At 35.7% G+C, this 12,498-nt stretch overlaps 1 protein-coding gene across 2 annotated transcripts; it reads right to left on the bottom strand.

Annotated features, from left to right (window-relative positions):
- Positions 1–1,906: 1,906 nt before the first annotated feature.
- On the bottom strand, positions 1,907–7,918 carry LOC107658109 (arrestin 3). 2 transcript variants are annotated; one of them, XM_016446552.1, is made up of 17 exons: positions 7,801–7,918; positions 6,410–6,443; positions 5,732–5,762; positions 5,164–5,224; positions 4,973–5,017; positions 4,692–4,882; positions 4,634–4,636; positions 4,540–4,599; positions 4,373–4,449; positions 4,149–4,284; positions 3,959–4,043; positions 3,424–3,496; positions 3,085–3,222; positions 2,775–2,879; positions 2,458–2,507; positions 2,229–2,232; positions 1,907–2,107 (listed from the first exon to the last, which is right to left on the bottom strand). In XM_016446552.1, the coding sequence occupies exons 2-17, from the start codon at positions 6,415–6,417 to the stop codon at positions 2,086–2,088; spliced, it is 1,089 nt and encodes a 362-aa protein (XP_016302038.1). In that variant the 5' UTR covers positions 6,418–6,443; positions 7,801–7,918; the 3' UTR covers positions 1,907–2,085. The 2 variants fall into 2 exon arrangements, with proteins under 2 accessions (XP_016302038.1, XP_016302039.1); XM_016446553.1 differs by lacking the exons at positions 6,410–6,443; positions 7,801–7,918 and adding an exon at positions 6,223–6,263.
- Positions 7,919–12,498: the final 4,580 nt, after the last annotated feature.

The raw sequence follows: 12,498 nt of genomic DNA, 5'->3' as shown, positions 1-12,498 counted from the left end.
GATTCTTCTGTTATGTAGCCTAACTAATGTTACATGTACATGATACATATTAATGTTTTGACTACACACACACACACACACACATATACTGTGTTCCAAATTATTATGCAAGTGACACATCAATAGGATTTCGGTACAATAAACAGTGATTTGTTTTGATTTTCACATCATTTCGGGTAACTGGTATCAATCTCAGACAGGTTTGTTCAATAATTTTCCAGGTCTTCTCAGGTAGCCTAAATGGAAACCCTAAGAGGTTGTTCCACATTATCAAGCATGTCACAGTTCTCATGCAATATGGTGAGGAAGAAAGATCTTTCTGAAGATGAAAAGTATGAAACAATGCAATGTCTTGCAAAAGGCATCAAAACAAACAATATTTAGCAAAAAGCAAATAGAGATTACTGAACTGTCAAAAGATTTGTGAGTGACTTAGAGCACAGAAGATCTTGATCAGATAAAGATTTATTAAGGAAAGTTTCTGTCAAACAGATGCTGTAAAAAAGCCACTGCTGAGCAGTAAACAGGTGTTTGAAGCTATACTTGAGTCTCAAGATCCTCTCCGTGCAGCCTGAAGATGAAAAGCATGAAACAATGCAATGTCTTGCAAAAGGCATCAAAACAAACAATATTTTGCAAAAAGCAAATAGAGATTATTGAACTGTCAAAAGATTTGTGAGTGACTTAGAGCACAGAAGATCTTGATCAGATAAAGATTTATTAAGGAAAGTTTCTGTCAAACAGATGCTGTAAAAAAGCCACTGCTGAGCAGTAAACAGGTGTTTGAAGCTATACTGGAGTCTCAAGATCCTCTCCGGCTCTCAGAAATAAAAGGATTTTCATGCAGGACAACACACTATCCCATGCTGCATAAATACCATGGTGCTTAACAGTTTGAAAATGTGTTTCTACAGCTACTGTGAAGGTTTCTCTTTGTGAGGTTTGGTTAGCAGTGACTGAAACGCAACTTAACACACAACTGCCAGTCTGCATGGAGAGGTAGCTTCAAACACCTGTTTGCTGCTCAGCAGTGGCTTTTTTACAGCTGGCATTACAATACAGTCATTTGTTTGACAGAAACGTTCCGTAATAAATCTTTATCTGATCAAGATCTTCGGTGCTCTGAGTCACTCACAAATCTTTTGACAGTTCAATAATCTCTATTTGCTTTTCGCAAAATATTATTTGTTTTGATGCCTTTTGCAAGGCATTGCATTGTTTCATACTTTTCATCTTCAGAAAGATCTTTCTTCCTCACCATATTTCATGAGAACTGTGACTTGCTTAATAATGTGGAACAACCTCTTTAAGTAGGGTTTCCATTTACCTAAGAAGACCTGGCAAACTATTGAACAAACCTGTCTGAGATTCATACCAGTTACCTAAAAAGATGTGAAAAACAACACAAACAAATATCTGACTCTTAATTGTACCAAAATCCTATTGATATGCCACTTGCATAATAATTTGGAACAAAGTGTATACATACATACATACATACATAGGCTATGTATATGTATATACACATAGGCCTATGTATATTAACAATATATTATAGTGGGTGTGGGTGTAATTTTAGGATGATAAAAAAAAAAGATCCCCTGCATCTACTGTATATAAAGTGATGATGAAGGATGAGGAAAGACTTTGATAGTGGTTGAAATAACAGTCCAATCTTTATTAATTTCCACCATCACCGCAGACAGAAAAACAAAAACAAATACAATTTAATAGGCCTATAATTATGATAATACATTTATCGTAAGTTGTTCATTACTGCTTTATTTTTTACATTCACATACAAAAAGAAACTAAAACATTAATCTGAGATCCCATGATAAAGGCAGAAAAAATAAACATGACAGCATCAGACCAATGCTTGATTTCAGTGTCACTGAGTTCATCTTAGTCTACAAGGCCTTTGGCCCATTTTTAACATTATACAGCTAATTCCTTTTACACAGGTATTTGCAACAAGGAAGCATCTATAGTCTATGGCTCATGAAATGAAGTTGTTTGGAATCTGCATCTACTCCTGAGTGTCTCTCCTTCTGACTTGCTCCTCTCTGTCACTGGCTGTAGAGTCTATTCAAGGTTGATATCAGTCCTGGATTTAAAAAAAAAGTTTCATTTTTGTTAAAGCCTCAGAGTCTAAGATTCAAAACGAAAACAAAAAGAAGTTTAACATTCTTTCTCAATGTGGGAAAAAAGTTTACATTGATACTTACACTTCTGCTCAATTTGAGAATGCACACGGATGCAGTTAGAAAATAAGAAAATGATGCTCTTTAGAATGTTTCATAGCAGTGCCACTTTATAAACGGTAACATTTGTATTACTTGAAATTTAAAATATGTTGTGGTCACAAATACAAAACTATCCTTGGAAAACTGGGCTGTATATACCTCACAAACACAAGTCCCCCTCATTTTAGATATAAAAGAACAGAAACCTCACCTGCTGGTTTAGGTGACATCAGAACCAAGGGGAGTTCAGCGGTAATATCACTGTGTACGGAAGATAAACATGTCTTGAGTACTTTCACTGTTCACAATGGTAAACCACATCACACTGTGTACTGCTGGATTTATTTTCATTGTTGGTTAATGACAAGGTAACTCTAAGCAGACTGTTCCTCGTTACGTAGTGTTTGGGCATTATCATAGGAAAGATCTTCCTTAATAACACAGCAAAAGTCATTAGAGAAAGAAGGAAGTAAAATGCTCTCTATGACTCTTCACTGAGACATTGAGATGAAATGTAAAGATGCAAACCTTAATGTTAGGCTTCCCAAGAGACCACCTCCCATCATCAGGGTAACCTTAATTTTGTAGGAAACAACAAGGCCTTGTATTTGTTTATCCATGTTGGGTAGCAGACTGCAGAGAGATACAGAGATTCAGAAAAATCACCTTGTTTATCTGCCTTGCATTTTTATAAATACAAGTTTTTTATACTGTATAAAAATACAGAGATGTTATTTGGACTATGAGCATGAAAATCTAATCTAATACCGATGACTTTTATATTTTCCAACTACCAATTTAAGGATATACTCAAATGTTGTAATAAAGATTAACTGACATTGTTGAAGAAGCCAAGTTGGTGTCTTCATCTTTCAGTTTGCCATCCAGTGAAAGACCACATTTCTCTTTGTTATTGGTAAGCAGAGGAGTGACTCTATATTCCTTCTCAAAGGTGGAGTTCGCATTAATTTGATCCCTGTTACAAAAAGGGGTTTGTTCACCTCTCAAGAACAATCAAAAACAAACTTGTTTTTTGTTTAAAGATGAAAAATGTGAACAATTATGATATTATTTGAGTATGATATTATTTAACATTATTTATTAAATGTGCTACAAAAATAATACTAACAATTCTCAGACAAATTCACAAATGTGATGTGAAGTTCTGTGCACTCACGCAAATTCTTCATTCAGAACACATTTGTCGTATTTGTCCGCTGAGTAAAGCAGTACATCTGTAATTTGGTAAACTGAAACATACAATGAGTTAAAGTTTATTGTGGATCATTGTGTGAAACACATACTTCTAGTTATAAGCAATAATGAATCATTCTTAAAGGTGCTATATATACCCAGTTTTCCTGTGAAATTGACCTTTGGGCTGGTTTTGTTACATAGACCTGGCAACCCTGTCCAGTAGTGTGTTTTGTTTTGGGCCATATTCCATTAGGAATTAATGTTCTTAACATGCCATCAATAGAAGGCAACAAATTACCAATAGAGACCCAAAGGGACCATTAAAGTTTCCATTAAATCCAATACAATTCCCCATTAAAACCATTAAAAATTCTATAAAGGTTTCTGTTTTTTTGTTAGCAGATAGGTTTTTGATGATCGTATATATGTAAGCATTGTATATATCACTTTTAAGTAGTTTAAATGGGTGAAAACTGGCTGTTTAGTTCTCTAATATGAATAATAAAAATACTTACTGCTGATTTTGATTTTCTTCACAACTTTACTGGTCTCATTATTCACTTTCACTTTGATAGGAATGGGATCTCCATGATAGTAGAGCTGAAGGGCGAGAAATCAACAGTGAATGAAGAGACATAGAACTGCAAATGATGAAAACATCACAATTTCATGAATTATCAACAACAGGCATTTAAAACACTGTACCTCTCTCTCCATGGAGGCCTCCACATGAATTGGTTTGTCTGCAGTGATAAACTGTTTGTTGAGATCGGTTTTGGGTCCAGCTGCTAGCTCATTTGGTGCATACTGGATTTTACGAATAATCAGACGGCAAGTGTCCCTATTATTGGTAGAAATATTGGAATCAGAATAAAAATGTATTCATTTTGATGGTGAGTATCTTTATGTTAAAATGGAGCAGTACATACTTCTTGTCAACTTTTTCATCTGTCTCGTCTTCTTCATTTGCAATATAGGCTTTGACTTCATAGTCAACTCCACAAGGCTGTAAAAGTAGACATGTTACATATTGGAGAATCATAGTTTTCTGTTTGTGAGTGTATTTGCACATATGCATGTTTTTCTGCTGCTGTACCTTCCCGGCATCCTCTGGTGCTGGCTGAAGGGACACTGAGCATGGGAAATGTACTGGAATCTGAGAAAGAACAGAAGAGACACCAATGAAGGACATCCTTGATTGTTTTCACAATGCCTAATGCATAAATGTGAATTTACATTACAAATTACAAAAGTGAAGGGATGTCCTTGGTCTCCAGCTTTCTTCAAAAGCGCATCCTGCATTGGAGTGTTTGGGTTCTTGGTTCCCTCAAAGGGATACATCTGAATGCGCTTTATCCAGATGTCTTTTCTGAAGGAAACTCCAATCACATCCAGATCCTCTCGTCCATAGCGGAAGGCACATGCAAGCTGTATCCACACTAAAAAATTTAATAATTTAGAGGAAGTGTCTAAATGAATTAAATGAATGACAAATGTTCATAATGATAATGTTTTAGATTAAATCATACCTTTCCTTCCATTAAGAGCTGAAGGATCAATTTTGAGCACCCCATCTGAGAGGGAAATTACAAGTCTTTTGAACTAGAGTAATGTGTATAGATATACATATATACATTTAATTAAAAAAAAAAGTTACAAATTTACCACAATCTTAGGGAATAATCTACGTAAAACAACGTAAAAGTAGCCGAGAACGTACCAACTGGGTCAACATGTTCCACATGGTCCACAAAGTCTCTTCTCCCCAAATAAAGGCATAACTGTAATAAATGATTACTGAGATGATTATCACGTGTGCTTGTGTCTTATAAATATATTTAGAGCAGGGTTGCCAATTCTGTGCTTTTCCCGTTGAAGGGGGTTGTTGTTTTCCCAACTTGACATATTAAATAAAATGAAAAGGTTTGACATATATCATAAATTATATTTGACTGAAATGCCTAAACTGATATATTGTATTCTACTAATGATAAAACTGTGCTAGATGATGAGTTTTGTGAGGGATGGGAGCCATTGAACTCCTGTGAGGTACTTTATAAAACAGACTGTTTTTATAATTACTACTAGCCTATATAGTGATTTAAAAATGGGTGTAATGCATAATATCTATTTTAGATCTTGGAGTGGCATGTTTTGAGTTTTGATGTTTGGGCTAGGGTCATTGGGCTAGTTTTGATACTCAGATCTGGCAATCCTGGTTGAGAGCATGTGCATTTGGAGCAGATGACAAGTAATGGGAAGTGTAAGCAGTATAAAGGGAGCCTTACCGAACCATTGCCACTAGTCTTCTTGTAAACCCTGTAGAAACAACATTAAAATCTTGATATTATAATCATTGATAATCATTATGAGAGTACAATGTCTTTTGCTTTTGCATGCTTTTAATATGTTAGTCTCCGTGAGGTGATTAGTCATCTGCACATGCTAAACTCTGCACTGTTGCTTTTAAACTCTTGTGGTAATCCTGTCAATCCACTCTAAAAGGGATTTTTTATAATCTGGTAATCCACTAGGATTGAAGACCAAAAAGACTTCTACAGATTTAATACTACTAGTGAACAGGGTGTAGGAGCATTACATGAAGCCTGCTTAATCTAGGTGTCATAAATATGAATTAAATATTGAATAGTCTGTAGGATACAGAGAAAGGATGGTCTTAAATGCATTTAAATGTTGATTATGATGTTTTGAATGTCTTTATGACTCATATTTCGAGTATTTATACATTGCTGGAATAAATTAATATGCACAAACTTACTTTGCCATGGTTATGGAAAGTCACCTGAGGCTTTCTGAAATGAGAAGTGAAAAGGTTGGAGTGTAAAATGTGCCAGTAGAGGGCAGTCGTGTGATTTAGCAACATTAAAAGTACCAACATCCTTCCCTGAATTAAGAATAGTGTTTAATCCTGCACTCAGGGAATAAATTAATATGCACAAACTTACTTTGCCATGGTTATGGAAAGTCACCTGAGGCTTTCTGAAATGAGAAGTGAAAAGGGTGGAGTGTAAAATGTGCCAGTAGAGGGCAGTCGTGTGATTTAGCAACATTAAAAGTACCAACATCCTTCCCTGAATTAAGAATAGTGTTTGGAAAACCATTCATGTTTGTATGTTGTCCTGCTGAGATTTCAATCCACTAGAGCTAATCAGGGAAGAGGAGATTAGCATAACGATAGACTACTTCATAATCCTCCGGACAAGCCGCACTCATGATTAGCTCTTATCTGTTTTTAATGTGTCTCTGTGAATGAGGCCAACTAGCTGCAATGTACTTTGAATATTCAAGCACTATGTTTGAAAAGTGTTTAGTCATCTTTTTCACTTGGTGCAAAATGAGTTGTACTTTGCTAAATACATTATATAAATGTGCATAAAACATTTTAAGAGAAGACAAGTTAAATTCCTTTAAAATGTGGGACTGCGTGGCCTTTGGAAATATTTAAAAGTACATATTTTAAATATTATTTAAATATTTTAAAGTCTAAACAGGAGCATACCCAACAAATAAGATGAATTAATTACTATTCATGTGTAAATGAATATGAATAAATCACATGAAATATAAGACACTTTTTTGGCCAGCAAAATTCATCCATCATGCTCTTGTTTAAAAATCACACTATTTCTATAGTGTGACTTAGTGTGTATGCTCAGTTAAATTGATTCGCTTGTGTGGTTCAAAAGTAATAAAACGAAACAAATATTAAACTTTAGAAATTATAACAAAACACAATGATCACAATCTTTTCTCAAGTCTAAGCATCATATGTCACATTTAGCTGACTATTGTTCTCATGACCGACTATGAATATTCTTTATAAAGATGACCTCATTCCTTCAGGTTAGGGTTATATCAATTAGCATAATGTTTAGTTAACTGGAAAGCAAGACACTGAATATGCAAACAACTGATGCTCCTCGGTCTGTAGTCTACATGATAGCAACTTGTTATCTTGTATTTAAGTACACTCTCAGATTAAAAGGCACAAAAGCTGTCACTGGGGCAGTACCCATTCCTAAAGGTACTAAAATGTACCATTTATATATTAATATGTGCACTTGTGTACTAAAATGCATCCTTTAGGTGTAAATGAGGTACAAATGTGTACCTTTTTAAAGGGTGCCATCCTATTGACAACTTTAGTACTATTTTTTTCTGAAAATGTACAAATACTATGCTACATTTCAATCTTCCTATAGTGAACAATAATGCTAGTCTTAACACTGAACAATCTCATATAAACTGAATCCAAATCAACAGCGGTCCTAAACTCTTACACGTGCACCTCAAAGTCTAAGTGCATTTTTCAGTGTGATGACAGTTCAGATCTTACCTGGTTTGCGACCTGAGAGAGACCTGAGAGAGCGTCTTCTGCTTTGCTCTTGACTGTTGCACGTGAGCACTGCTCTGTAGCTAGTGTTGATAGTTTCCTAGTGTGATTCCCAGTTTGTCTTGTCCGCCTTTATAGTGCAAACTCTCCTCCCTCTCTTTGGCTTACACGGCCTACGTTATAAAATGTTCATTTCGCTCCCAATCCTATTAGTTGATTAGTACTCGTCTTTTTTCTGGCTACAATATGTATAAAAATAGACACAGAATTGTATTTAGGGATTAGCTATTGAGGAGTACATGTATGAATGAGAGTGTCAGCCTCAGGTTCATTTGGTTGGACGACAGAACTGTGATAATACGCTTGCATCTGTTGTCTGTGTTCAGTGCTCCACCTCCAACATAGCATGTGTCCATTTAGGGCACGTCCTAACCGTGGCATCACTTTCGCTGTCATGAGGCCAGAATAACAATAACAACTGCTCCCAAAGCTTCATAACACACAGCACGTTCATCCTAACAGGATGAGCTTGGATAGACATCAAACTCAATCAGCTTTAAAACTCCTACTCACATTGTTCCTGTTGGTATAATAAATTCATAAATGGTTTCCTTGGCATCAGTCTTCTGGGTTTTGAGGGAATGAGGTGGGTGTCAAACTATTTTAGAACATCGGCTTCTTCAAAAGCAGTTCGAGGGACATTCTCATGGTATCCTCAGGGGGATTTGTGAACACGACATACAGTACAAACAGCTGGTTGGCTGTTACTACAGTATTTGCACTGCCCAGTACACTGCACTCAACATTTCTAGAAGCCTATGATTCTGTGACCAGGCTTTGTTGATAGTCCCTCACGTTAGGCTTAAGCGTAGAGGGGAGCCTGCATTTGCGGTGGCAGGGCCACGATTTTGGAATACCCTGCCTTTAGAGATTAGAATGGCCCCTTCTCTGTCTGTTTTTAAGTCATTGCTAAAAACCTTGTTTTCCTTAGTGTATTGACTACTGTGATATGGTCATTTTTAAACGGGTTTTCTGTGTATGTGGTATAATCTTGCTCTTCTGTAAAGCACTTTGGTCAGCCTGGTGGCTGTTGTAAATGTGCTATACAAATAAAATGAACTTGAACTTGATTTCTTAGGCATAACTTACCTGAAATTCACAGTGAGAAACCCATTTGTTATTTAATAACTCTAATATTGTTTACATGGCTTAACAAAGAGGTCTATCAATCACATTAACAAAGGAGGAGGTTAAAGGGTTAGTTCACCCAAAAATTAAACGTCACACGGATACACTGTTTTCATTCAGATCAAATCACAACAATGTAGGAAACAGATCCGGCATGACGCAGCTGACACAGAACAGCACAAGTTGTTTACGTCCAGCTGATACTCTCCAAAATGGCGCTACCGGGTGACGCGGAGGAGACAATTGTTGAATAAAGTCGTTATTTTTTTTCTTTTGCGCACAAAAAGTATTCTCGTAGCTTCGTAAAATTACGGTTGAACCCCTGATGTCACATGGATTATTTTACCGATCTCCTTGCTACGTCTCTGGACTTGGGAACATTTCAGTTGTATTGCTGTCTATGCAGGGTCAGACAGCTCTCAGATTCCATCAAAAATAGCTTAATTTGTTATGGGTTTGAAACGACATGAGGGTTCATTTTTGGGTGAACTAACCCTTTAAAGAGGTCAAAATGCATCTACACTAATGCTGAATAAATTCAGCTATATATTTATATAGACAAGCGGAATGCAAAACTTGACAAACCATCTTTTATTAGACACTTTTGCTTGTAGAATAAATTTGTCATGACTGACAATAATGCATATCTACAGTACAATGTCACTGCTGATCATCTTTTTGAATGACACTGCATCCATGCCACTAAGTGCCACTATCAGTTGTTTTACACGATGTCCCTAAAAACACAGCTGAAAAGATTTGTTATTAGTCCCAACTCTTTCTCAGACAACCTAAATTAGAAAAAAGGGTTAGTTAAAACAATATGTCAGTATAATTAATATATTAATTAAAGCACCTTTGTTAAGGTTATTTTATTTTTTATTATATGTTATCCTTCGAGGGCTTCATTTAAAGGGTGTTGAATGGGAAATGCAGTGTTGAACATATTGTTAATAATGGAAGTAGTGACTGATGGAAACCTTTTTCTGAGGATGAAAAAGGATCAGACTGGGACATCTGGGCTCTCATCATAACCCACACCTGCTGTAACAGATGGTCTAAGTTTATAGGGCTTGTGCTCTCTGCTCAAATGGCATGTAAAGGTGTTTTGATCACTATTATGCTCTGTTCACTCTGACACCAACTGGTTAATTATGTGAAATGTAAGATTTTCTAAAATACAGATAATATCAATACATTTGTCATAGCTGAATGGACAATAGTAAAGTGATCACAGAACAAAAGAATATTAACAGACTGCAGTTACTTCATGAATGTAAGGTAAGTAAGACCTATTGTCAGAACTTTTGAAGTTTCTGTCACTGAAAAAGACACACATTACTACTGAACTACCACTTACGTTAGTTGTAGTGGGAGTTCATTATTTATATTATAAATAATAATTATACAATGTTCTGTAATGAAACTTTAGATGGCCGATAGGCTCTAACTCAATCTGATATAATCACATCATCATTCACATGGCACAACTGATTTTTTTCTCACATCAGCAGCCATTCAGCTTGCTGCTCAACATTCAAATACTCTGCTAGTGCTTTTTATAGCAGTTGCAGCGCGCTTCAGAAACCCTCCACCTTCCCCAGCTCCACCTGTATAGATCTGCTACGAGGTGATTCATGTATGCTACATATGGGGGTTTTTTCATATATTATATGTGCAGCAGCAGTATTTCTTACATGCTCACAGCAGCATGTCTGTGGATGTATTAGCAGTAGCAAGTCTCGGTTGCTCTGCCACAGCAGTAGCAGCAGCAGCATAGCAGATCTATTCTGCCAAAACTAAACACATTAACATTGTCATGTGCTGTGGTAGAGCAAGTACAGAGACTTGTTACTGCTAAGACATCCACAGACATGCTGTTGTGAGCATGTAAGAAATACTGCTGCTGCACATATAACATATAAAACCCCCCATATGTAGCATACATGAATCACCTCGTAGCAGATCTATACAGGTGGAGCTGGGGAAGGTGGAGGGTTTCTGAAGTGTGCTGCAACTGCTACAGCAATCACTTGCTGAATACAAGTATTTGAATGTTGAGCAGCAAGCGTATTGGCTGTTGATACAAAAAAAAAAACAATAGCTGCACCCTGTGATGATGGCATTATGTCAGATTTATTTAGACCTATCGGACTGCACCATCTAAAGGTTCATGACAGTTTTTACATGGTTATAACTTTGGAGATATAACCATGTAAAAACTTCATATGCGATTGTGTCTAATTAGCAGTGTTGGACTAGTTACTCAAATAATGTAATATATTACTCATTACTAGTTACTAATTTCAAAAGTAATATTGTTACTTTACTTATTACTTTCTTGCAACAGTAATTAGTTACACTACTAGTTACATTACTTTTTCTTCACGCCCCACAGAAGTTGTAACTGTGTATCTTCCACATAACATTCTAGTGATTGATAGTCACATTCAAGTAGAAGTGTTGTATTAATCTCATTGTCATGTGTAACTTGAAGCTAATTATCATTTCTCCATTACACATATATACGATTATATTTCATTAAGTTTGTAAGAAACTTTACATTTCCAAAAAGATTTTTAATTATAGTAATATAATGTACCACATGCTGATCAGAAGGATGTGGGTGGGATGTTATGCCAGAGTAAAGTAAAGCCACAACTTACACAAAAGTGCTCATGATCATCTTTTTTCCTGACAAAATCAATATAATGCAATATTTCTATCTGCTGAATGTAAGCTTTTCCATATTCCAAGCTTGCCTGCTGCACTGGGGACATCACATGCATGTGCGAGTCGTGAAAATTATGAAAATAAATCTAGGAATTATTTGATTGTTGGATTTTAAATCAGTGGGGTTGAGGCATCAAAGGTAACTAAGTATCTAAGCTGTTTTATGGATGGTAACTGTAATATTATTACTGAAATCTTATTAGTAATTAGTTACACTACTAGTTACTGCAAAAAGTAATATTATTACAGTAACTAAGTTACTAGTTACTAGTTACTGCCCAACACTGCTAATTAGTGACTAAGTCTAACTCTTAAAAACGCTTGTATATACTTGGAGTGTTTCATAACCTAATTTAAGTATGCTGATGTGAAGGTCCACATGTGTTTATGACCTCTTAGTCAAGATCTGTCTGTTTATGCCAGCAGGGTTAGAGACATGAGCAGCTGTCTCTATCTAACTGATGCCAATTTAAAAAAACACACTCCTAAAGTCAGCATCCAATTTGTTATGCAAATTATGTTAAAAAATAATGTGTTTTAGGGTTATTTTGGATATACAAGTTACTAATTAGACACAATCGCATATGAAATTTTTACGTGGATATAATATGATGTATGATGTTTTTACTTTCAAAACTGTTTAAGTAAGACTTCACTTAGGAAAATTGCAAATATGTTATTTTTTAGTTTATTTGTCATAAAAGGAATGTTGAAAAATGACATTTAATGATAATTGTTTCATATATGGTTTTGGTTCAGAGTTATATTCAAATCGGGTGG

Source organism: Sinocyclocheilus anshuiensis, unplaced genomic scaffold (genome assembly GCF_001515605.1).
Source record: "Sinocyclocheilus anshuiensis isolate Anshui unplaced genomic scaffold, SAMN03320099.WGS_v1.1 scaffold227, whole genome shotgun sequence".
NCBI lineage: Eukaryota > Metazoa > Chordata > Actinopteri > Cypriniformes > Cyprinidae > Sinocyclocheilus > Sinocyclocheilus anshuiensis.
Note: the sequence above shows the minus strand (reverse complement) of the source record. Positions and strands in the feature narration are given on the sequence as shown.